The sequence below is a fragment of the Ixodes scapularis genome, unplaced genomic scaffold (genome assembly GCF_016920785.2).
Source record: "Ixodes scapularis isolate PalLabHiFi unplaced genomic scaffold, ASM1692078v2 PGA_scaffold1__304_contigs__length_218370807, whole genome shotgun sequence".
In the NCBI taxonomy this organism is placed as follows: domain Eukaryota; kingdom Metazoa; phylum Arthropoda; class Arachnida; order Ixodida; family Ixodidae; genus Ixodes; species Ixodes scapularis.
In genome coordinates, this window is record NW_024609846.1 from 177,271,706 (window position 1) to 177,298,955 (window position 27,250).

The 27,250-nt window shown below is 48.4% G+C and overlaps 1 protein-coding gene across 1 annotated transcript; it reads left to right on the forward strand.

Moving 5' to 3' along the window:
• Positions 1-15,183: 15,183 nt before the first annotated feature.
• Positions 15,184-16,371, forward strand: LOC120844014. The gene is given in 1 exon segment (XM_040215572.1): positions 15,184-16,371. A coding segment is annotated over 1 exon segment (1,188 nt).
• The last annotated feature ends 10,879 nt before the right edge of the window (positions 16,372-27,250 follow it).

Consider the following 27,250-nt stretch of genomic DNA (forward strand, 5'->3'; position numbering starts at 1 on the left):
GTACCGGAAGTTTCCCGTACCGGAAGTTCCACAACACAAGATGTTCATGACTACACGGAAAATAAGTATAGCCACTGACAACCAGCGTTGTAGTCATTACAGAAAAAAAAAGTAACCAAAGACTACTCATTACATGCAAATAAAAATAAGGGGTTACCATCACCGACAAAAAGCATGCAAGTTGCTCTTGCGTTACTTCTTATTTATGAAATAAAAAAAATTACTGCTTCGACTTTACAGGTACACCTAAGCGCTATATTCATTTATTCATTAATTTATTTTTTAATAATGAATCTCTTTATTTATTCGCTCATGTATTGATTTAATCATTTCGTAATTTATTAATTTTTCTATTTCATCATTTATTTCTTTATTTTAGGTTACCCAGCAGCACCAGCGGCTTTATTTCAGGGAAAGGGGGTGGCACAGGAAAGCAAAAAAATAATCATATTAATGTTGACTTACATATCATAAACCAGCCAAGAAAAAATAAACACTACAGAAGCCGTATCAATTCATCACACAGTGAAAACAAATAAAAAAAGGTTAATAACCAAGTTGTGTCTGCTGGTTGAACCAAACGCACAAGGAAAAAGGTATACATTGGGTAATGGGATGAACAGAACGAGATCAGTACAAAACAATGTTACCGAGATTATTGCTCTAAAATTACGTCCATGAAAAAAAAAAAAAAAAAAAAATTGACATTTGCCAAAAAAACTATTTTTTTAATTTATGACAGCCGGGCCAACTATTGCGTGCCAGTCTCTCTTAGAAGAGGGACAATTTTATTTTGCTGTTGCTGTTGTTGTTTTTCTCTCAAGCTCGAATTCGACCGCCATGTCTCGTTGCTCGTGGATCGGTAGCACGTGTAGCGCAAGCTCATGCTGTAAAGCTCACTGATCATGGATTCAATCCACCGCCTCTGCCGTCTCAATCTGGATGAGCATCGTACCGGCGTGCTGTCATGTATCACTATTGCGTGATGCACGTTAAAGTCGTCAGACAAGCAGCGGTATATTGCACTGTCTTTCATCTCCAACGAAGACAGCAGATGCCCTCAGAGCTGACTAACTTCCCCCTGTATAAACATAGACACAACAGAATTACAATTGATGGCTCCGTTGGTCGGCACTTTTTGGACGTAGTAAAAAAGTGTAACTAGTCATCAGCAGACTCCTAGCGAAAGGCCTGATAAGGCTCTGAATGCGATACCTTTGTTGATTCTATTTTTTTTTTTTTGTGCTATGTTAGATCGCGTGGTCAAACACTCGCATACGCTACAAGCGTGGCTCGTAAGCACCCTAAGACCGTGTAGGGTTGAACAGAGATATCGTAATATGTGGGGTGCCTCCATGTCCTTCTGCTTAGAGTGATGCCACCCTTTGTAGTACCCGATGCCGACAGCACGCGCTCACAGATAAAATACGAAAAAACAAAATATCGCCATAGCACAGTCAGCGTCAAAAACGTGTGCCGGGACACGCTCTTTCACACGCTTCTGAAAAGAATAAATAAATAAATAAATAAAAGTGTGGGACTAAATCGCCAGGCCAGATGTCTCCACCCTAAGCAAAGCGCACATGAAGGCACCCTACTAATATGTATTTGGAACTAAAAAAAATAGTTGAATGAGTTGCAAAGAATGTTAAAATACTTATTCCGAACATTTATTTTATTTATTAGACAGTTTGAGTGGACTGTACGCTATAGCTTTGCGTACGCAAGGAGATTGCGGGTCGTGAGTGCGCATGCGCAGAACGCAATAGAAGGGCTAGCGTATTGCGTACGCACGCAACGCTGGAAATTTTGCGTTGCTGGCTAGCGGGCCTTGCGGGACGTCCTCGAGAGATCTCGGACCCAACAAGAGCGCCAGTTTCAAGATGGCGGTTGCCTAGACTGGCGCAGCAAGGGCGACGTATTGTTTTCGAAGTTCTGTGTTACGCAAAATTGCGTGGTGTTCATCTCGGCGATTCTTTCTGGGACCTACCGCGGGCGAATCAGATCGCCCTGCAGCTGAAGGAGTGCACAGTGGAAATGTTCGCCGCTCGCAGTGTGCGTCGACGCTGCGATCTGCTCAACGCTAAGCCTATTCCCACAGTTCATCGACGACGGACGAACGACTCTAAAAGAAATCGCCGAAGTTCTTGCTATGCACTGGACATCAGGGTCATGAACTTCATTCCTCGATAGCATTGATAAAAGGTGCCGTTTCCACGGGACGACTGATGGAGGCTCCGTGATCGAATTTGGCTACGTACTCGTACTCGTAGCCTCTTTACCCCGCAGAAAAGCGCGCTTGACAAGGCAGCTGTGGCTTGGTTTAATCTGAAATACAATTATTGGACACTTTTTCTTTTTCAATATTTCTTTCCAGGAACATGGTTGCGCTATGAGCACACGGAATTCTACGGCTCTAGCAAATTTAACCAAGATCATGCGCGGTATTCACTTGAAAACGTAACGCACAACTAAATTCGGTCCGAACAGGTCATTTTTAGCGTACGCTATACTTTTGCGTATTGCGTGCGTAAGATCCAGCAACGCTATAATAAACGGTCTATTATTTATTATTATTATTTATTTCAGATATTTTCACTCTCTGTAGACCTTGTTTGGTGGCTGGTGGATATGAAAAACAAACAATAAAAAAAGAAGCGTAATATATATTATTTTGAACAATTACAATATATTTTCTTAACCAAAAAACAGGTGCTTACTCTGAGATGCAAATTGAATTTTGACGTTAGCGTTTTGGCGCCCGAAACAATTTTTTTTTTTTGTAGACTTAACATTTCCCGTTTTGCGGATTACTAAGAAAGCCAAACGGGCCATCAATAGGTAGGAAATACTTTTTTACCTAAGGCAGTGGCGTCACGAGGGTCAGCGGTACCCGGGGGGGTAGCCCAGCCGCGACGCCCCTAACCCCCTTCCCGCTCCCGCGTGGCCGCCGCGGTCCCCCCCCCCCCCCCCCCCGCTCCCGTGGCCCCCCGCGAAACCCCCCTGAGCGCTGCACCCGGGGCGGTCTGCCTCCCCCCCCCCCCCCCCCGCACCCCCCTTCTGACGCCACTCACCTAAGGTGAGGCGCACGTTTTTTGTTTTTTTTCTTCACCTTTCTAATTTTTAGGAAAAATCAAATGAACCTCCAAATAACTTTAGTGTCTTCTTAAGTAACCTCCGGTGTTTACTATGGTATTTTCCGTTATGAACACCTCTTTCGACAGTGATCTTACTAGTGAAGCGGTACTACCTTGCCTGCCTGGAAACAAATTGGGGTGTGTGTATGTTTATACAGCCTAGAACATAGTCTGCCTCAACGGGCGACTTGTCTCTTTAGCTGTAGGTGAGCAATTGGGCCAGTGCAGTACAACCGGTAGCCTGGGACCTTTAACGTGCATCACGCAATAGTGATAAACGACCGCACGCCAGTACCACGGCCACTCGATCCCCCCTGTTGGTGCGGCCTGCCGATGTCTTTCCGAAAACAAAAGAGCGCGCGTGAGAGGAGAACTTCTCCCATTTTCCGTGGGGGCGCTGCACATCGGTGAGCGGTCTTGTGAGCTGAAAGTACTCTGTTTCACCTTATGTTGTACCGCAGGAAAGGCTACAAGCGCGAGCTCCTTGCTCTGGGGCAGGTCTCGGCGGCACAAGCTCTCGTGCAGTAAGGGCAGCTGTCAACGCTAAGAGCTCGCGCTTCCAGCCTTCGCTGCGGTACAACATGAGGTGAAACGGAGTATAGAGAAGGCGCCCAACGCGCTCTTGCTCCGCTACCCAGATAAAATAGCTGCCTGTCATTGGCTTCGCCGATACCGAGGCGATGCCGCGGTTGCAGAAGGCAGCAAAACTCGCTTTCCCCCACCTGTGCACCGCTGTGCTCGGCGAAAATATCGTCACTCTGCGCTTGCGTGTGTAATTTGTGTTGGCATTTTGGAAGCTGCCGGAAATGTAAATGCGCGTTCTAGTTCTGAGTGCCAGACGGCGATGAAATGTGTCAACTCCACTCGTGAAACAGGAAATCCTGCAGTTGATGAAGTACAATGAAGTCTCTACCGAACTTGAGTTCGCACCGCTGACTTACATGGCTGGCTACTTGGCCTTCGTGTGCGAACAAAAGGTGACCATTTTTATTTGTAGAAATTGTCGTAATTTCAAAGCAATTACTTGAAACATTCAACCTAGAAAAGCGATAAGAATATCTCAGTGAAAGCAAGGAAGGCTAATGTGTAGAACCCGCTAAACTTTGCAGGTGACGTGTCCTGAATGCAAGCGCAACTTAAGGGAAATGCATCACATGACGGAGCATATCAGTCCATGTTTATCCTTGACCAAGGAGGACTCAGCTATCCACGACCTGAAGCTGTCTGGCTGTGCAAGCTCGTCTGCACCTTTGTCGAGAGGGCTCTACAGTCGGCAGAGATTCGTGGTTGTGGAAGGATTTGCAAGGTCCTCTCGAGCGCTGTGCTTCCACACCTTATGGGCTGCCCGCTGATCTGGTGTGTTAACTGCCGAGATCCCTACCACAGCGAAGAGCTCTGCGAGCTCTTTCTCAAAAAACTCCTCAGACCTTTTTTGGCAAACTGGGCTGGTGACCTAAACAGCCCACTAGAGAATATGTTGAGGCTTTCACGGAAGCCTCTTTCCCGAAAGGTACTCCGCTTGTGAACTATATGACTCCCTTGGTCTGTTTTTTTGTGAACAATGAAGTTTATATTGCTGAAGTTATGCACGCGGAATCCGATTTTATATTGTCCTTCACAGATGAATAAATGACACAGCTCGTGCGTGCTCGAGCGTCGGTTGAAACCAGAAATCATACGGCCTAGCTATATCCAACTATAACTCCTATATTACAGTGACAATGCAAACGGGGCAACAGTTACGGGAACAAGAAAACGACAATTCGCTCCTACTGCCAGCAGAATGCAGCTTTAACGCGCAGCCTGCAGCTGAGTGAGCTTTTTGCAGAAAGAATCATGTGCTTTTATTCTACACAGATTTGTCACATCATTCATGCAATCTGGCACTCGTTTCAATTGAAACTTGCGGCTTCACGAAAAAAAAAAAAATTAAATAGCCCCACCGGGCCCGGCCGCGCGTACTGCTCCTCTCTCACTATATTTCGTCTTACCTTATCATGGACTAACCGCGAACGCTGTGCTAGCGCGCGCGGCTAGCCTTTACTGCCTTGACTGGAGCACTCGCTGCACGAGCGCTCATGCAGCCGCCGAGGCTTCCTTCGAAGCAACTATCTCGCGCTTTTAGCATGCGCTGCTAACAAATACATACTAACGTGAAACGAAGTATAGAGTTCCTCGATATGCTCGCCCGAAAGGAACTATTTCTCTCACCGGTAACGAGCGCCACGTCTTGCGCCTGCGGGGTAAAGTAGAACTATCGCTCTCACCGTCGGAGTGAGGCATACGGCAGGCCGCTCCCAAGGGGAGTCCTAATCGAGTGGCCGTGCCAGTACGATGCTCATCCACATCGAAACGGGCAGGGGTGGGGATTGAACCCAGGACCCCTGGGTTATACAGCGCGAGCTTTCGCTCCACGTGCTCCGAGCTGGTGTGCTCTCTAGTGTGCTCTAGCCAACTCGGCCACCGATCCTTTTTTTTTCTGTATTGCACTTGGCCACCGATCTCTCTTTATCTGTCTGAACAAGTCTGGACTCTCTAGTCTGGACTAAAGCCCTTTGATGTGTTTTCGTTTGTCTTGAAAGTAGTGTCAAATGCGCCAGTGCACGAGGCCCGTGGCTCGAGCGGCCCTTGGAAGCAGTTGTCGGCGCAGTACTGAAATGAGCGGCCCTTGGCAGCGAATGGCAGCGGAGCACCCGCTCCTCGCACGTGTCTTGCGCGTTTCCACAACAACGGTTGACGGTACTTGTAAGCGGGAAATTTATCAAAGGAATTTAGTCTGCACTTGCCGGCAGCGCCTTCAACTTATGAATTTACGAGGATAACTCGAGTACAACATGGCTTTGTGTATTTGAGTGGTTATTTTTTGCTGACAGGCAGACAGACGGAAAGTGCCCTTTCTTTTCATACCCGTTGCCACTTTTGTCAGCTGCTGTGCGCTTGGCGCGCGATTCTGGACGAGCAGTAGAGCCGCGCCACTTGCTTGGACAGAGAACTCCTTGGTACAGTTCACGGGTGGGAAACGGTTGCTTCTTGTTGCTTTGGACTCGACGCCCAGAAGCGTGGAACTACGACGAGGTCCACACCTCTGGACGTGCAGAAGTGTGGACCTCGCCACTAAATGAGCTATGCCTAGGGTCGGCACTCTGTTCCTCAATATTGCCTTGGGCGCCGCCATCTTGAAGCTTGTACAGAGGAAATGCAACTGCCGATCGTCATGATTCAGAAGTGCGACTTCCTCGGCATTTGATTCGGTGTTAGGAAGCTCATGTAATATTGCTTTGCTCCGTCGCGAAGCGTTTAAACATTTTGGATGACGTAAAAGCGTTTCCTGTGATTTCACATAAATTTTCAGATAACTGGCAGCCCTGATTTTAAGTCACAATATATGGACAAGTTTCGTTACCTTGAAGCGTAGCTTATTTAGTGTCACTAGGAAAAATCATGGCGGAATAGCGCAGCACTCAGCTAAGTTTCAGGCGCCATGTTTTTCTATATATAGTGCCACTAAATAAGCTACGCTTCCGACTAACGCCACTTGTTCATATTGTGGCTTAAAATCATGGTTGCGAGTTATCTGAAGATTCATCTTAAATCCCAAGAAACGCTTCTCCGTCCTCCACAAATGTTTAAACAGTTCGCGACAGAGAAAAGCAATATTATAGGGGCTTCCTAACACCGAATCTAATGCTGAGGAAGTCGCACTTTTGCCGATATAGGACAATATTGGCCGATATATAGGCTGATATAGGACATAGGAAGTGCAAAACTGCTACTTTATTTTTTTTTCTAACTTTAAAATAAACTCTAATTTTTTTTTTTTTTTTTTTTTTTTGCGAAACAACGTTTGCGTGCTAAATGTGGTGGTCCAAACGGCGGCAAAGCCGTACCCTGTGCTTATGATAATTTCGAACGTGGATGAAACTTCGAATACATACTGAAATCAGAGCTTATTCTAGATTTTGTAAGCCACTGTAATTGACGTATGTACTGGCTAGTATCTCGCGCCGCCTGTTGGCCGCTTCCGGCAGCGGCGGACGCAGAGCGAAGAAGATCTAGCTCGAGATCGGCGGCGAACAGCCCGTGGCCCGAGCCCACCTCGAGCGCCCGACCTGCATGAGCAGCTGCAAGCATGCAACTCGTTAGTCAGTCAGTCAGTAAAACGTTTATTATTTGGCCGAAAAAAAAGAAAGAGAAAGGAGAGAAAGCAGCGGTGGCCGGACGCCTGGCTGCTAGGCCGTAAGGGAAGTCAGATATGCGCTTGCAGTCCCGCCTCGAACACGAAGTCGAGGAGGGTCCGCAGCACACGCTTACGTGCACCCTCTGTTCCTGGAGGGTGCGTCCAGCTTTCGAGCTGGATGATTTCGAGTGGCCGGTGGCGGGATCGTATTGCTGCCAGGTCCGGGCAGGACCAGGCAAGGTGGGCGAAGGTAGCCCGGGCTCCGAGTTTGCAGCGCTGGCACAAGCCCGAGGACTTGTTTTGGCTCCATGTTGCTATTCGTGCTGGATCGACCGTTGTGTCCGTTCTGATGCGCAGAAGGAGGACTCTTGCTCGACGACCCAACCCCGACGGAAGAGGGTCCGGGTCCTCGGGCAGAAGTTCCTCGAGCCGAATGCGACATTCGTTTCTGATGAGAGTGCGGTGCTCGTCCGGGTCCAGTTCCGCGTGATCGTTGAGGGCGGTGGACTGGCGGTTGTAGGTTCGGAGACAAGAAGCGCGATCACGCTGCGTCGCGTATCCGTGTTCTGATTGATGTGAGGGACTAGTATCCTCGCCCGAGAGGAAGAGTGCGGCACGGGCGATTCGATGAGCCTCTTCATTTCCAGGAATCCCGGCGTGGCCAGGTACCCATTCCATCTTGACGTGAACTCCCTGGCCACTAAGTTGCGAAGCGAGGTTTTTAATTTTTCGCACTAGCTTTGAAGGGCTGGCTCTAGCCTTGCATTCTTTGATTGCTTCTTGTGAATCTGAAAAGATGCGAAGGTTCGCAGGGAGGGCGGATGTGGAGGAGGACATAGCTTCCTGGGCTGATGCTAAAGCCAGGCAAATGGCGTGGAGTTCTCCTTGTTTGGTCGAGGAGGAGGTAGGGATGACATCGTGGTATGCAGCCTTGCTCATGGGGAAGAACGCCGCAATTGTCTTCCTTGGTTGTGGACCTTCGAGACAGGCGACGTCAGTGTATACGGCAGCGAAAAAGGTGGGGTCCCAGCTGTTGACCGTTTTTATGTGTGCGCGACCTCGACGGGCGAGCTGTTCAGCATCACCCTTTCGGGGCAGTGGGCGGGTGGTGGTTATGTCAGCCAGATCTTCCCATGGAGGGAGTGTGGCTGGATAGCGCGGAAGTTTGGTGGTCGTCTTGTCCAAAAGGGACAAAATGCCTCGGCCTGAGGGGGTGAGTTGTAGTCGCTTTTTGTGAGCGCTCATTCTCGTCTCGACGACATCCCGAAGGTCGTTTATTCCAGATGTTGCTCTCAGAGTGCTGAGGGGGGTGAAGCGTGGAAGTCCGGTGATTACGCGCCGAGCACGGTTCTTGAGAGTTTCTAATTTGGTCCAATGTGCCTTAGAGAGCCAAAAATGACGTGCTCCATAGCAAACTCGCGACACCACGAGTGCTTTGTACAGTCGTTTGGCGACGGTATCGGAAGCACCCCCTCCAGAGCTGCAAATTCGGCGGATGACGTTGAGTGCCTTGTTGCAAGTTTCTATTGTCTCTTCAAGCCAGGAATCGGCAGCAGCGTCCTCTCGAATTGCTATGCCGAGCACTCGCACAGAAGGGGAGGGGCTAATGCGTCGTCCGGCCAAGACGAGATGAAGTCGCTCCGCTACTTGAGCATCACGATACTTTTTGGACGCGACACAGACGTAAGTGGTCTTCTCGGGGGAGGCACGAAGTCCCACCCGGAAAAGATGTGCCTCGACGACGTCCAGGGCATGTTGTAGTACCTTTTCCTGTTTTTCTAAGCTGCAGGTGTGAGAAGCCCAGATCGTCAGGTCGTCGGCATATAGGGTGAAGCCGATATCGGAAATCTCGGCTAAGGCGTGCGGCAGGGCGGCCATCACGATATTAAAAAGTGTCGGGGATAGAACGGAGCCTTGCGGCACTCCCAGCCGATTCGGTTTGGGCTGGGTTTGTTCTGCTTCTCGGCCAGTGGCTACTGAAAACGTGCGGTTGGCCAAAAAGCTACGAATAAAATTGAGTGCTCGGCCAGAGATGCCAAGACTGACCGCAGCTGTCATGATGGAGGAGTGCGGGACGGAGTCGAAAGCTCGACTGACATCTACGGCGACGAAGGTGCAGGCGTGATTCTGCCGTCGACCTTTGGTGCGGATAATATGGTGGGAAATGAGAGCCAGACTGTCCTGCGTACCTAGGCCGGTCCGAAAGCCGGTCTGTGCAGGGTGAAATGCGTTGCTGTTTTCGAGGTACCAATCTAGTCTGGCGAGAACCATTCGCTCCATGGTCTTGCACACGCAGGAAGTGAGCGAGATTGGGCGGACGTTTTTAATGGTGTTGCGGGCCTTGTTCCCCTTGGGGATGGGCACGACGATCGAGTGCTTCCATGCTTGGGGGAGCTCTCCAGATAGCCAGATTGCGTTAATCCAGTCAAGGAGCTGCAAGCGGGTCTCGTCAGGGAGGTTCCGAAGCGTGGCAGGGGTGACGTTGTCCGGCCCGGGTGCGGATCGCGTCTTGCTTTTGTGAATCGCCCAATTTAATTCCCCAAGAGAAAACGGCCGGTCCATACCGTGGTTGGGCACAACAATTTCGGGGGAGTAGACGGGGTCCTTTAATACGGGCTGAGTGGCTGGCTGTGGGAAGAACGCGTCTCCGGCCAAATTCGCAAGTTCAGGTCCCGTCAGGCCCAGCTGGAGGGCGAGAGTTTGGGATGCCGTCTTGCTTTTCTTTTTGCCCATGAGAGCTCGACTTGTGGCCCAAAGCTGCCTAATTGACGTTCTCTCGGATAGCGACGAACTGTAATCCAGCCATCGGGTCGTTTCAAGGTGTTTCGCGTATTCCTTGGCCACGACGGTGGCTCGGGTGACGGCTTGTCGAGCCGCAGGGGCTTTTCGGCCTCTGCGATAACGTTGAAGTAGTTGAAGGCGTTTTGCCCAGAGGCAAGCCAGGTGAAGATCGGGTGTGGGAGTGTCCTCGTCCGTGTTGACGGAAATAGTGGCAGTTTTTAGTGCGTTCTGGATTGAGGATGTAAAGTCGATTTCTTCAGAGTTTGGTCTGTTGACCAGCTCTTGGCGAAATCGATCCCAGTGAGTAATGTGAACCCTGCGTTTGGCACCGAGTGTGTGGCAGGGCTTTCGGGTGGGGGAAAATTGTATTTCGATTGGAAAGTGGTCGCTGCCCCGGGTATCGGGCAGACATTTCCAGACGTGATGTTGGTAGAAGACGTTGGAGGTCCACGTAAGATCGGGAGAAGTGTCCCCCTGGCCTACGCAGGCTGCCATGCGGGTCTTAGTCCCGGCCACGTTCATGAGATGGAGATTACACACCGTCATTCTTTCCAATAGCTGCTCCGCCTCTTTTGTTTGTCGTGTATATCCCCAGGCTGGATGATGCAGGTTGAAATCGCCTCCATACAACTTCTGTTCTTGGGGGTAGGTTTGATGAATGTAAGAGATCCAATCGTGATCGATTGTCCGCTTTGCCCCAGGACGAAGATATGCCGAGACGAAGATCACGTTATTGTTCTTAATGGTCGTGGCACGAACCGCAACTATTTCTTGACTGTCGTTGCAGTGTTGGGCGAGATCAATTTGATGTTGCGGCCAGTCGGTACGAACGTACACTAGCGCGTAGCCTGGTTTCACGCAAAGGGTAGAACGAGGGCCACTTTGATATTTTGGGATAGAGGGGCACGCATAGGAGGTAAAACCTCTAATTTTAATGGCAACAGAATTGGCTTCTTGGATTAGAAGTACGTCAGGGCGTTGATCAGGACGTTCAAGGAATCGGGTGCGGAGCTCCGCCGCTCGTTGACCGAGTCCGCGGCAATTCCATTGAAGGATCCTGATCATTTGGCGACGGGCTGGGGGAGGTTAATCACGGACCGGATTTGGTTGAAAAAACTTTGGTGTTGCTGCTGTTGCTGTTGCTGCTGTTGTAACCGTTTGTTAAACTCTTGCTCGGCAAGGAGGGCCGCGTCCATACGAGCGTTCAGAGCTGTCGAAACTCTTTCAATTTCGTCTTTCAGAGCCCTGAACATATTGCGGATTTCTTGCATGTCGGTGACTCTTGAATCCCAAGGTAATTTAGGATTTGTTTGGTCGAGATGAGGCTGGGTTGCCCACGTGTTGTGTGCTGCAATGGTTCTTTCCAGGCTCTGCGAAGAGGGGAGCTGCGGGTATTCAAAAAGAGATGTAGGTGGGGGCCGTTTATCCTGTTGCAGTAGCTGTTGATGTTGTTTGTGCTGTTCCTTATACCTTTGTACTTCTTCGCGCATTTTTTTGTTGGTTTGTAGCCAGGTAGGGCATAGACGGTCTGTGCCCAGGTGGCCCGTCTTTTTGCACCCCTGGCAATGGGGTACCTCAGACGAACAATCAAGGCTTTGGCCAGACGTGGCTGAAGTAGAGTGGGTTGTGCCGCAACGCGGGCAAACGGCTGGGTAAGGACATATGTCCTGCTTGTGTCCGAGGCGGTGACATTTGCCGCAGGTAACCGCTTTTGGCTTGTGTGGGTAAACTCTCATGAAGCGTCGTCCATATAATACGGAGCGCGGGAGCTTCAGGCCGTCGAATGTGAGGACGGCCGTGTTAGATTTCCCTAATCGTCGTGCAGAGACTAGGCGTATTTTGTCACTTTCAAGGTCCGAGTTCAGTGACTCGTCTTTCGGGTCTTCTTCCAGTGGGAAGATGTCGTAAATGACCCCCTTCGTGTATGTGGCGCCGTAGGTCCGGAAGACCTGGGCAGGGACTTGCTGGTGGTTGAGGGGAAAATGAGTAACTTGCTCCACGGCTTCCGCCACGTTCTTGCAGTTCGTACGAAGCGAGATTATGTTACTCTTCTCGATCAGGTGTAGTGTAAAGTCCTTTGAGATTGGAGTGAGCTGCATTTGGAGCAGATGTAAGACTGGTTTGATAGATGTTTGGGAGTGCGTAAGACGTATTTTGTACTCGAACTCCCAGCGATTGGGCTGCTTTGCTTTCGCCCGCGGGTTGCCCCCGGTGTTGAGGGAGTCAGGGGGAACTAAAGATTCCTTTCGCCTTCTTTTCTTTTTGTACGTAACCATGTGCCAGTCTTCGCCGTTTGTGTCTGGGTCGAGTTGCACCGGCTCTGCGTCATCTGGTGTGGACTTATCTGTGGGGTATGCCTCCATAGAGGTGTCTAGCACTGTTGCCTGGACGAGCGGCACATTTGCTGTCGTTTTGTCGTGCCTCCAGGGAGGGTGGTCACTCTTTTCTGAGTCTTCCGTTTTTCGTCTAACGATTGTTCGGTCAGACGTTTTGATGGTGTCTCTTTTAGACGGACTTGAATGTAAAATCGTTCTCCAATAGCGAATTGGAGGGCTTGGATTTGCAGATCTTGAGGTAGATCCGCGAGGGCGTTACGCACGAGCTGCGAGGTTTGATTTAGTTGTTCTGTGGAGGGGGGAGAACCGCCTCCAAACTTGATGTTGCCCACCTGAAAGCCCGGCGGGCCAGTGAAGTTTAGGGTGGTGATTTTGGGCTGCTTGCTCGGCAGAGCCGGAGTCGCCACGGGGGCGACTATGGGGGTGAGGTGAGCCTGGGTGGTCTCCATGTCCTCCGTTGAGGGCACAGAACCCGAAATGTTGTTCGGATGTAGCATTTTGAACGAAGCTGAGCGGAGCGCTGCGAGGACACGTCTTCCTCAGCGAACCATCATCTTCTTCCCATGCAACTCGTTTCTTCCGGAAAAAGTCTGCGCCACCTATAGACGCTTTGCAGCTGCTGTGCATGGACGCCGCCATAACTGACCTTCAGTTTTTGTTTCCTCTTATTCCGTTTATTTCACTTCATCATTACCATAGCAGGCCAGGCTATTGCCACATTAGATTCAACTGTGTTCTTTTCTAAAGCATCGGCCTTCGTAGAGGATCGTCAACTACCGTTTCAGTTGCTCGGCATCTCGGTAAGACAAGAGAAGGTCGGCTATGGCGGCTGTAATTTGGCGCGTGTGTAAAGCGTCTATGAGGAGAAGGGTAAAAATAAAGAGCGGTTGAATCCTCCTTAACGCGCAACAGAGAAACGTTTTATATTGTAAAAGAGTAAAATGTTTATAAAATTGTGTTTTTGTTTTTATTTATTTATGTAACAAATTCAGAATCTGACAATAATTCAACCATTGATGATATTTCACTTTGGATGATGATTACTTTTGTTACATGAGTGTTGTGTCATAAATTACATATCAAATCAAAGCCTAAACGAATACTTATTTGACAAATACATTATAGTCATACTTGCATGAAATTATCGTAGCAAAAAAGGAATAAAAACATTACAGAAATTTCAAAAATTACAAATTTAACATACACTCTAAAAAACGCCCGTGCGTCCACTTTCCAGCACAACACTCGGAGCGCCAATCACCGCAACTTACGGAGGCAGCTCAGCGAATGACGATGCTGAAACACTTGTTTAGACCAAAAAACGCAGTCTGAGTTGTGATATTAAGCAATGCAGAACGTCTCGCCCCTTGCATTGCTTGATATCACTACTCAGACAGATTTTCTGCTATAAACATATGTTTCGTCATCGTCATTCGCTTAGCTGTCTTCCGTAAGTTGCGGTGATTGGCTCTCAGAGTGTTGTGGGGGAAAGTAGACGGACGTGCTTTTTTTAGAGTGTAACAAAGGTTTAAGTGATTTTGATAAGTTTGCATGAGAAAATGGTGGCTGTTTCCTGTAGCCAACACCGCTTTTCTATGCGCTGTTAAACCGGAGGTTCGGGCGAGTTCGTTGTTCATGACTGACAAGGAAACAGCGCACCCTCAAAACAAGCACTCTAAGCTTTCATGCACACAAAAGAAAGAGCCACTTACACAGCGCTGACTGGCAGCTCAACGTTATATTTACAGTTTTCGTTTTCGTCTTTCTTTGGGACTAGGGTTTCTATGGCAAAAAATTGCCATTTTCTTCTTCCTTTTTTTCCTGTGTTTTTGTAAGAGGAAGCTAAACCATAAAATTATTGTTTGGCTAAGTACTCTAGTTCTTTGTTGGATAACATTATGGAAGTGCTGACACATCTCTCCTTTTGCCTGGCAATGTTCTCTGCTTCCATGATTTCTCTTGTCAGCTTGTCGTAGCTCCTGCTTAACACTGGGCATTCCTCCAGCTGCGCTGTGCAGTGTTCGAGGCGGGGTTTGAGCTGCACGTCCGGAGGCTTCCTGTATTGTGACGACGTCCAATCCCCGAAGTGATGAACCCAGGGGTCCAGTGGAGGTGGGAGAATTGGTAACGTAACGAACGGTTTAATTACATGGTTGCGATACAGTCGTCAAATCCGATAGAGAACAACGGAGCAGCCCCACGCTCCGCCTTATATAGGGTCCGTTTTCTCCCTCACTCCCCGCCAGGGCAGCAGGTGCGACGTAGCAAACCGCCGCCAAGTGCGTTGCAGCAAAGTCCGCCGCCATGTGCGATGCAGCCAAAGTTCTCCGCAGTTAGACCATGCCTCTCTCCCTTTCCTGAGCGCACGAACCCACACGCGCACACACACGTCCCGTTGACGTCACGGACGCGTTGAGACTTGTTGCCGCAGGCCCCGTCAAGCAGGGGACGGTCCCGTACTCGTCGGGACTCGTTTCGCGCAGGCCCCGACAAGCGGGCGACGGAGAGAGGACGACGAAGTGGCATGAGGAGCAGCAGCGTTCGCTTCAGCTCCGCTAACACCACTAAATTCCTGCCATCAACTGGGTCCCCCGACCCAAATCTTTTACCTAAGGACGGCAACCCATCGAAAGACTTCCAGCAGGACCAAATGTAGGCGAGTCTTTCTTTTAATTCTCACCTCGAAAGGCCGCCGTAGGCCCGGACCCCGGGTAGGCAGAACTAGGCCTGCCCATCACCCCGCATTCTGAACATGGCGAGTACTGAAACAACGCCGATCGAAAGGTGCACCGAGAACGACGAAAACAATAGCATAGAGCTAGAAACCAACAAGAACAACGCAAGAAAGGTGATAATTCCGGCGAAAAGATTCCGTAGTCAGGACCGGGACGATAATTTCGAGATCAGCGACGACGAGATTAACAGGATAGCTAACATCAACGATAGTTCTCCTCCTGAAACGACAAACAGTTGGACGCAAGTCACATACAAAAAACAAAAACCACAATGGGGAACCCACCTTGAGCGCTTTGACGAACCAAAGATTGTGATTGTGGTGAAACCCACGACGCAAACCAGAATATCGAACATCTCATCGCGGATCCTCATGGACCAACTGAAACAGCTTTTTACAATTCCTTGCAACAGAGACCGACTTAGCTACGATGCCAATCACAGGAACAACACCATAGCCATTACTGTTTACAGTGAGGCGCACGCAGGAGACATCCTCCAGATGAGCACTCTGACGCTGGGTGACGGCACGGAGGTAGGGGTCCAAACATACAGATCCACCACGGGCCTCATGTCCAGAGGAGTAATACACGACGTGGATGCAGAGTTCACAGCATAAGACATTGTCGACTAGTCAGACTCTGACTACTGCAATGTCCTACATGCAAGACCCATTGGGAGGAGAGGCACATTTCTTCTTACGTTCGATGGAAATAGAGTTCCTAGGAAGATCACGCATCGCGGAAGACTGTTCACAGTATACACGTACAAACCAACAGCCGTCCTGTGCCTCAAATGCCACGGCATCGGGCATAGGGCAGCTGTCTGCACGAGAGAGCAGAGATGTAGGCGTTGTGGTGAACCTCACCCAGAAGGAGAACAATGTGAAGATACGTATTGCCCTAACTGCCATGTGTCGGGACATACAGCCTTCGACCCCAACTGCGAGACTAAAAAAAGCACGGACGCAAAGCTACAAAGAAGAGCACAGGCAATGACACAGACAAAAAGCAAAGCAACAAATGTGGCAAGTGCGTCTCCATGGAAGAGGATGGCTACTGCCCTGCACAACCAAGGCACAGTTAGAGGAAGAACATCCTTTTACCAAAACCGCTTCTCCACCCTACAAGACCTCGAAGAGTTCCCGCCGCTGGAAAACACCGGCACTACCAAGAAGGGCCCCACCGGCACCAACTGCACGACATAAAAACAGGTTCTACCAAACGCCAATGCCAACATGGCCAAGAGAACGTCTTCAACGAACAAGACATCGATCGAAGCCAAAGAAAATCAATTAAAGGAACTTGAAAGACGTGTGGCCCAGCTCAAAGTGGAAATTGAAAAAGACAAACAAGAAGAAGAACGTGCCAAGCAACGCAGACAAACAGAACTGGAAAAAAAGAAGCAATACGCAATCAAGAAGAGTGTTGAACAAACGATGGTGCTAATTCCCTCTTTCACAAAGAACCCAACACCGTCAGAAAACCCGCCGATCTGTGCGGTTACCCAAGCTACCCAAAGCGGGAATTGGGAAGAGAAAGTGCTGCGCTTCGTAGAAACACAAGCTCAGCAAACGCAACAAACACAGCAAATGCTACACCAACAAATTCAGCAACAAATACAGCAGCAGCAACAGATGCAGCAGATGATGCAGCAATTTCAAATCATGTTTATGGAGTTCCAGAAATCGCAAGTACAACAATGCAGCCCAGAGGATACCTCCACCCCGACCCACAATACAGAACAAACCATCTAGGGATTCCCGGAAGACTAAGACACTCGATTTTCTCCAATGGAACTGCCGGGGCCTCCGAGTTCGCAGGGCGGAACTCAATTTACGACTGCAACAAGAACCTAAAGATGCACTACTATTACAAGAAATAAATGGGGACAACATCGGTCTTAGAGGATACAGAAGCTTCACATCACCCTCAATCATCCACAAAAGAGGCAAGAAAGAAACGGTCCCAGCCCAAGTAGCGGTGTACCTAAGAAAACCATAGCCATATGAGCAATTAGACACTACTCAATGGTGTAACCAAACCCAAGAAATAGTAGCAGTCCGCACAACAGATAACGACATCAAAATCATCCTCATATGGGTATACTACAGACCAGCACTTTTCACGAACGACGAGCACAGCTGGCTAACACACTTTGTTAACACGTATCGCAAGCACCACATCGTAATTCGGGGAGATTTCAACGCCTGGCACGCGGACTGGGGACAAGACCAACCCAATGAGAGAGGCGTCAAAATTCAAGATGAATATGAAAAAGTAGGGCTCAACCTACTGAATGACCCCGAAATTAAAACCAGGCTCGGACAAGGGCCCAAACAGAAAGACACAACACCCGATTTAACCCTTGCATCACAAAAGTCTATAATAACCTGAAAATGCGATAATAATGACCCATGGGGAAGCGATCATTTCCCAATACACATAACACTAGAACTCGGAAGCAAACTTAAACTGAAAAGAAACAGCAAGACCATCATCTGGGATGATTTCAGAACAATCTTGAATCAAGTATACCACATAACTAACATAGACGAACTAACCCACGCTATGAAAGAAGCATCTGTAAAAGCGACAATTCAGAAAGCAGTAAACGCGGATGGCCCAAATCCTGACACACACCTTCTCTCACTCTGGCGACACAGACAGGAATTCATTGACAAATATAGAACATCCAGAAATCGCAAAGGGTTAACTGAGGCAAACAAGCTTGCAAAGGAAGCACAATCTTACGCCAATAAGTTATGTATCGACATTTGGAACGACTTATGCGAATTATTTAACGAGCATACGTCAATAACACGAATGTGGAGCATTTGTAACTCTATGCTCGGAAAATAGAAAGAGTGGGGTATCACATCCAATATAGCCCTACGAAGCAACAAAACGCTAGAAGAAGTACTTGAAGAAACGGGCCCACTTTTCTTCCCTCAACCTGCAACCAAGCCGAACGCAATAATCTACACCCCAACAGTAGTAGAAGACCAACACCACTACAACTGCGACTTTACCGTCTGGGAGCTTGAACCAGCAATTGCAAACGGCAGGACTAGAAGTGCACCAGGCCCTGATCAAATAACCAACAGTATGTTAAAGAACCTACCCGAATGTGCGAGAGCTGCGCTATTGGAGCAGATCAACATCATCTGGAAGTTAGGTGAAATGCCAGAGGACTGGAAGATGTCGTGGGTCACACCCATACCAAAACCCGGAAAAGTCCCAGACAAACCTCAAAACACAAGACCAATATCCCTGACGTCGATACTGTGCAAGCTCGTCGAAAGGATGACACTTGCTAGGATCGATTGGTTTACGGATAAGAATGGTACATACCACCCGGCCCAAACGGGATTCAGAAAGAACTTGGGAACGCACGACAGTCTAATACTACTTAGAGAAACAGTATTGAAATTCACCCCCGAAGCCCACAGTACGAGAATGTTGGTGGCTGTAGACATCAAGAAAGCGTTTCATTCGCTACCACACGACGTAATAATCAAGACCATGGAGACGCAAGGAATCCTAGGAAGACCCCTTAACTTAGTCAAGACATTTCTCAAAAATAGAAGATACGTAATCAAAGTGGGCAAAGATCAAAGTAGCACAAAGAGCGATGACATTGGAGTGCCGCAGGGTTCTGTCCTTTCCCCCACGCTCTTTAATCTAGCGATGGCACCGCTAGCTTGGAGGTTGGACAAGGTAGAGACAATCCATTTTACTATATACGCAGATGACATCACAATCTGGACGACACAAGGCACGAAAGAGGAACAGGTCGAAACACTGCAGGCAGCACTTCACATCATAGCGAGCTTCCTAAAAGAAGTAGGCGTGAAACCATCAGCAGAGAAGACTAAACTCCTGATATTTGGTAGAGAAAGAGACAACACCAACCCCACTCTAAAATTCGACGAGCAGACAATAGAAAAGAGTGACGAACACACCATCCTCGGAATCCACGTGAACACCAAACTCAATCCCGACAAATGGATCAAAAAGATGCGCGACACATGGAGACACGGCAGCTCGATCATCAGAAGAATAGCGAATAAACACGGCGGAGCAGGTGAGGGTATTGCCAGAACGATAGTTCAAGCGGCACTCATACCGAAAGTCATGTATGGCTGTCGCTTTTACAGATTGACACTGCATCATTGGGCCCGTCTCGAAACCCTGATGAACGACGCTAGAAGATGTATTTCGGGCCTTCTGAGACAAACAAGACTGATAGAATTACACAAATGCGTGCCATTTCCGTCGCTGAAAGAATTGGCCTCCACGCAAGAACAAGCACAAAGAGTCAAGATGCTACACACCAAGCAAGCCAGAGAAATCGCCAAACTACTTGGTTGGAAACTCGAGAACAATACACCCATACCAGACCAACTACCACCATGGGAGAGAATCGACATAGCCCAATCGGCCCCTATACCACGAAAAATGAACGGCGAAAAAAAACAAAGAAAGACGGCGACACAAGGCATTGAAGCACGCCGAGGAAGTAAAAGCCATCATCGAATGTAACGACTCACATACCATCGTCTGCTACACCGACGCAGCCTTCAGTGAACGAGGAAAGCTGCTCTTGCGTGGTACGTTGAAAACACGAAAACTACTTGCACAAAACATACACCGTACTGCAGAACAGCGCAAGAGGCTGAGATCACGGCCATTGAAGAGGCCCTGAATGCACTAGGACAAGAAGCCCAATGCGGCACGAACATCCTCATGTTCACAGACTCCCAAGACTCCATCCGTTCACTGAAGACGCATCAAGAAACGTGCAAGGCGATTCGAAATATTACGACCACGGCCATCAAGCTAAGGATGCGCGACATCCGAGCCTCGGTACGCTGGATCCCGGGTCACGAAGAGATCGAGGGCAACGAGATAGCCAACGAGGCAGCAGGACAGTTAACTCGTTCCTTCCTCCACTGCCTTCAATGCCACTCCGAAGCCCCCGCGCCCTCTCGAACCCATCGAAATCCACCACAAATGTCACAACCAATCGAGTCTCCAAAGAGCGAACCTGACGGCCTTTACGACCCTTTTTGGGAAATTAAAACAGCCAGGATCGCTCTGAAGAAAACTATCGACAAGCACAAAGACGTGGCACGGGAAAGCCTTCCCAAGGGATTCCGAAGACACGAATTCGTCCTGCTAAGAAGACTCCAAGCAGGAGCTGCAGTCACTCCATCAATAACGAAGAAATGGGCGGACGCTAAAAAGAAGAAGAAGAATCCGGACTTTGCACCAAAACCAGACCAGAGCAAGTACTGCCTAGAGAATCTCAGAGCAGACACTCAACACTTGGTCTGGGAATGTTCAAAGCTCGACCAAGAACGCAATGACGCCCTGGGAGCGCTCAACCACGAAGACAAACCTTCAACACTCGACGAATGGGTAAATCCGGCAGGAGACTCAGAACGACGCAGCCTCATCCTCCGATCGCTGGTCGACTTTCTGAAGACGGCCAACCTCGGCAGAGACTTGTAGCTGCCACAATTACAACCCTTCGCGCTTCCATCATCCTTATAGCCCCCTCCCCTCTGGCCCTACCGTAGTGTAAACCGCCAGCTGAATTTCATTCTTAATAAACGTTGTCTGACCTGACCTGACCTGAGCGGGCGACGGTCCCGGAGTCGTCTCGACTCGTTTCCGCAGCGTTGAAACTCGGAAGAAGGTCGCCGAAGGTTCCATTCTTAACAGCAGCCACAGTCTCGGCAGTGAATTCCCAGGTGTCCGGAGTTTTTGTTGGTGATAGTGCAGTTGTGCTCACGAATCCACGTTCGCTACTTGGGATGGTCATACACCGGTGGCAATCAGTTCGTCGAACGACGTTTCATGGACAAATTGTTTCGTCGACACTGCGATGTTTCATCGACAGATCGTTTCGTGGAAACAAGCACCCGCTCGTTCATCGACAGATGTTGCGACGTTTCGTCGACAGCTCGCTCTCCCAGCTGCTGGCTCGGCCAGCTCAACCTGCACCTCCTCGCGACCTCTACGCCTGCGCGGCGCGCGGACTTGTGTTGGATGGATGGATGGATGAAAGATGGCCGACTGGGCCAAGTATGGCGAACCAGTGCGCAGCCATCTTGCCTCGCCAACAATTAACTTTTTCAGCATTTTTTTTCTTTTTTTGGTGGGGGAGGGTGGCACCGATCGCACTGATTTCGGAACTTACGATTTGTATGGTTTCGCTCGTGTCTTTGCCCGAACCTTTGGGAAAGCGTTGTCAAAGCCAGGAAGTTTTGTTCTCGACCACTCTCCTTTCTCAAATTAGATTCTTAAAACATTCAACATGATGCGCTGCTCTTGAGGGCTACGCTTTCGGCAGCATACGTGATCGAGGTGTCTGCACGTCATCGAATGCAACCCTTCGCAGGCTGGCCGCCGGCACTCCGACTGTTCTGAAAAAAGTGGCAGGATCGTTCCCAGAGCAAGTGTATCTTTCCGCGCGTCGCGTATTTTGGTAGAATCCTCAAGAGCCACCTGAACATACCATAGATAGCCCACACGTCAAAACACTGAAGCTCCCCTATTGAAAAAACCAGCTTAAGCTGGTCCCAGCTTCAAGCTGGGTTATTGCCCCAGCATGCCCAGCTTGGCATGCTGGTCATGCTGGTTGATCTGGTCATACTGGTCATGATGGTTGATCTGGTCCCAGCTTCAAGCTGGGTTATTGCCCCAGCATGCCCAGTTTGGCATGCTGGTCATGCTGTTAAACTGGTCATGCTGGTGAACTTCCCAACCAGTTTAACCTGTTTAAATTAATACACAGAATAAAAAAGCCAAGCTCGTCAGAAAAGCCAACTCGGCATCCAATTTATTATTTTCGTACTTGCGGCAGCCTCACATGAACTCAAATGCTACACATCCTCGGCGCTGACACAGTACTAACCGACGCACAGATTCTCGGTGCAAATTGTCTACAATGTTAATAAAACCAGATTGCTTATCTCTCAACACGAAAAAAATACTAGACACAGGCCAAAAACAGGCAATAGCAGACGAAAATACTACACGGACGAGAGAAGCGAACCTGGGTCCCGCCAGCGATGGGGGCGAAGCGGCAACTTGCGTGGTCGGCAGAGGCGAGGAAATCCGTGTGGCTTGGATGGCATTGGCGATACTCCTCGGCACCGCCGTCATTCTTGGGCACACACACGTTCGAAGACACGAAGCGACGCCGCAGTCGGGACGTCTGACATCTTCCCGCACTGAACGGACTGCCGCTCGCTGTCTTCTCAAAACCCGCTTCGCTTGCACCGTCGTTCAACTAGTCTCCAAACAACGCGCACACAGCCGTCCCTTCGATCTGCCCTCTGCCCAAGCTATCCAAACGCGTCTTCGATTCTCCGTTTCTACCACTCTCTCTCTCTCTCTCTTTTCTCGCACACAAAGGTAGCTTGCAGCGCGCCTGACGCGCCCGGTGGTCTACCAAAAACGAGAGGACAAAGAACAGGACGTGGCCTCGTTCCAGCAGCCGACCTTGTCGCGCGCGCTCCCAGCAATGCCAGTTCGGCTATCTCTAGCCGACCTTGGCGTGCGCGCTCCCAGCATGACCAGCTTGACCACCACGATTATTATTTCGACCAGATTCACCAGCTTGTCTCCCAGCATGACCAGCTCGTCTCCCAGCTTGACCACATTGGCTCCATGGAAAACCAGTTTGACCAGTTAAGACCAGACTGGCTCCCAGCTACACCAGATTGAATCTAAAACCAGATTCGAGTGAGACCATGCTGGTTTTTACTTAGACCAGACTGACCAGCTTAAATTCCAGCTTGCCCAGCTTAAACCAGCTTGATTGCCAGCTAAACCAGTTTAATTACCACATTGACCAGTTTGACCACCTTGATTACCAGCTTGACCACCTTAATTACCAGCTTGACCAGTTTGATTTTCATGCTGGTTTTTCCAATAGGGTCTTAAAAAATTTAATGAAAAAACGAGGCCTGTTTGCGGTGCACACAGCCTTTCTACCGTTGAAAATGGCATAAAATCGGTTTTAATCGAATTGGCATCTGATCTTAACCGCAAGCAATAAACTTCGAAAGAAACTGAGCATTCGGCTACGCGTAGTTCACTTTACGGTGATAAAACACGGTTGTTTTCTCCTAAAAACACCGGGTATTTAACGTACTGTACTTACCAGACCGGATACGATTTTTAGACTTTAGCATATTTAGCTTCTGGGTATTAAATAACACTATAGTTCTGCATATGTTATGTCTGTACTAAACTTTTGCATGCACATAAACCAATATGTGACCAAAGAACATGAGATTTGGAAGCCGCTCCTTTATGCAAAGAGCTGGGCCACGAACTTGCCCCAGGCATCTGTCTGCTGGCATCGATAAAAGAACAATTGAATGTTGCGTGTGAGGACCAGTCGGCTGCTGCCGACAGATCTCGTCTAGTGGTATCTACCGCCTCCGAGACCTTGGATGTGGCGGCCGCTCGAGAGAAGCTATATAATACATTAAGTTGCACATTTAATATCAACTATGGTTTACTTCGTGTAATAAGACTAAACTTGATGTAATGTTTTATTTATATGTTACCGATTCTCGTGTTTTTGTTTTTGCATTGCAATGTAGCTTTTTTAGGTTTACTCGCGGGCAGCGTGCTCAAGGTAGTGCGAGTGTTATTGGTTTTCGTGCTGTTGTTATTTATTTTTATCTGACAATGTTTACAGCCCCCTTATGTAATGTCCTTTTTAAACGGCCCTTAAGGATAAATGACGATGAAACGAGTGCGACTAAACAGTTTTTTCGCGTATAAGTCGCAGTAGCCAGTAAAACACTGCATCATTTTTCCTTTTGAATAATTGAGGGTAATGAACATGCTTAATTTCAAGTGAAATATTAGGGTTGTAATGTTTCAATAAAAGGCTGCAAGCTGTATTTTTGTTTCAAAATAACCAATATGAAGAAAAAAATCAGTGTTTACGCCTTTTTCCGCGACCCACCATTGGATCGAAGTTTCGTTTTGCGCCTACGCATATTTTTCTCCATCACTTTTCTTCTTCCAGTAACTTTCGGTTCCATAAACGGGCATCGGAACTTGCAAATATCCGAATAGGCCGCGCGCGAAGTCCTGCGCGCTCTTGCTTATTCCATGTGACACGGAGGAGAGCGAGAGGATAGCACAGTTGCTCACCTTGGAGAGCAACTGCGCTAGGCATCGTCTCTGTTATCTGTTACAACCGTTTGTACCTTAAGTTGCCGGCAATCCTGTCGGAACAGCAAAAAAAAAAAGTTTGTCGACGAAAGGTTTTACGGTGGTGCTGTCGACGAAATGATTGTCGACGAAACGTCACAGTGTCAACGAAACGTGTGTCCATGAAACGTGTGTCCACGAAAAGTTGTCCACGAAACGTAATTCCACGAAACGTGTTTCGACGAAATGATAGGGACCCGTCATACACACCTACAAAAGCAGGGAGTCTGCATAGGATCAGGCCTTGCCCCTGTCCTTAGCAACCTCTATCTTGCCCACCAAGACAGGCAGTTAGAGCACACTTTGGATACTTCGAAAGTTATCAAAGTCGTCCGGTATGTTGACGATTATTTAATCGTACTGGAAACCGATGATCACGACTTTACAACCATGGTTGCCGAAGTTCTAGACAGCTTTAAAGGCTGCATGAACCCTTTAAACATTACGCACGAAGTTCCAGTTGACCACTCGTTAAAATTGCTGGATTTGCGACTTTTTATATTACCTTATCATGTATGCTGGTCCTATGAGCCCAGGGAGAAAAAGCCGCTTCTACCTTTCAACTCGGCGCACTCGAAACTTGTTAAGCGGAGCATTGTGCGGTTAAGTCTCAACAACGCACTTACAAAATCATGCTGCCATTCTATGCAAACAAGCTTCAACGGGCAAGTCTCTCGATTAAAATGCGCAGGATATACAACCTCCTTACTAACATCAGTGGCCGAAAGACTCATCAAAGACATTAAGCAAGGGGACCACATTAAACAAAAAGAAAAATACAGGGCCAAAAAATTGATCATTGTGCCATATATTCACAACTTTTCCCACGGCCTAAAGAAAATAGCTAATAGAGTTAACCTGGACATCGTCTTCTCAGCCCCTAACAAGCTTCATAGCCTGTGCAAGAGAGTAAACACACCCACAAGAACCACAGTCAGGTGGACGAAGAAACATAAAAACAACTTCGTACAGTGTACCGAAAAGGTGGTCTACTCCTTCCCGCTATCCTGTGGACGACAATACATAGGACAGACCGGACGGTGCGTCAACGATCGCCTTCGTGAGCACAACAGCACTATCACCAACGGGAGGCACTCACTTGATCGAACGACGTTTTAGCGAACGCCCACGTTTCATCAAACGACACTTTAGCGAATAGTCGGACGCCGCGAAGCGGCGTTTTCGGGTGGGCCAAGTGAGTTCATATTTTTGTAATGAGTTGCCGCAGACTGTCGCCGCGAAGCGGCGTAAAGCGCAGCGCGACGGATGGGTTAACGCGCGCCCCCGTTATTCGCTAAAACGACCATTCGCTCAAATGTCGCCGTTCGCTAAAATGTCATTCGCTCTTGTGATATGGACCCATCACCAACAAAGACTCTGGACACCTAGGAATACACTGCCGAGACTGTGGCTGCACAGCGCAGCTGGAGAAATGCACGGTGTTAGGCAGGAACTACGACAAGCTGACAAGAGAAATCATGGAATCAGAGAACATTGCCAGGCAAAAGGAGAGATGTGTCAGCACTCCTTCCATAATGTTATCCAACAAAGAACTGGAGTACTTAGCCAAACAATAATTTTATGGTTTAGCTTCCTATTACAAAAACACAGGAAAGAGAAGGAAAAAGAAAAGGGCAATCTTTTGCCATAGAAACCCTAGTCCAAAAGAAAGACGAAAACGAAAACTGTAAATATAACGTGGAGTTGTCAGTCAGCGCTGTGTAAGTGTCTCTTTCTTTTGTGTGCACGAAAGCTTAGAGTGCTTGTTTTGAGGGTGCGCTGTTTCCTTGTCTTTCTATAGGAAGTATTTACTGGACGCCATATTTGTGGGTGTTGTTTAGAGCGCATGAGTGAGTGAGTGAGAAAACGTATTTATTAAAGGAATGGGATACATCACGATCATGCTCAGAACGAGCTCACATCAATAGGCTGCTCAGACCGGCACTCTTGATGGTGCGTAATGCACGTTGCAAAAGAACTGTGGAAGCTCGCCATCAGCACGCGCTCAGAATTCGCGCACACAGCTATGGCCGCCAGTGAATACTCCCTATACGCATTTGCATGCTGAGACTGAATCAGCCTATAATGGGAATGTTCGCTCTTTTAGCATTTCTTTGCGACGCACATTTATATTTATTTATTTATTTACATATGTATTTAGTCAGTTTATCTCGCAGTGCCTAGCAGGCATTATTGCAAGGGGAGAAGGCTTATACATAATCATAAATTTACAAGCGGTAGCGTTTGAGGGGGCACCGGTTTAACTGGCTCCAAAAGTATTAGTGGGGGTTTACGCCGAGGTACGGCCGACAAGAGCGGTGCACTCGTGCGTCCTATACTTTGCGAGGAAACCAATTCAACGTGTGACACGGGACATGCGTGGGACATGAATACAAAGTATGCATGTCCCAGTAACTTGAAGTCGTATCTCAACGGAACGCAGTTTATCGTCACAGTTTTTCCTCATTTAAAAAGTTTAGGTATGAACCGCAATCGTAAACACCAGAAGAGCTTCGTTGCTGAAACGTAAACGAGCTTTTATTTACGTCAGGGGGAATCAGTGACTGGAATATTGTGAATGAAGACACTTCAGTTACCAAGCGAGGTCCATAATTTTTAAATTCCCAAATGCGAGTGGCAGTTCCGACTTTCGACCCCCCGAAAAGAAATATGTTTGCAGTCAACATATTATAGTACGGCTTAGATCACAAAACTGACGCACATAGATTGGAAGATCTGAGATTGCATCCATTAACACTTCCAACACATACACTGCCTCCAAAACCCTAAAACAAAAATCAAAAATTCTTCTTGACTGACAAACGACGCACTTCTGCA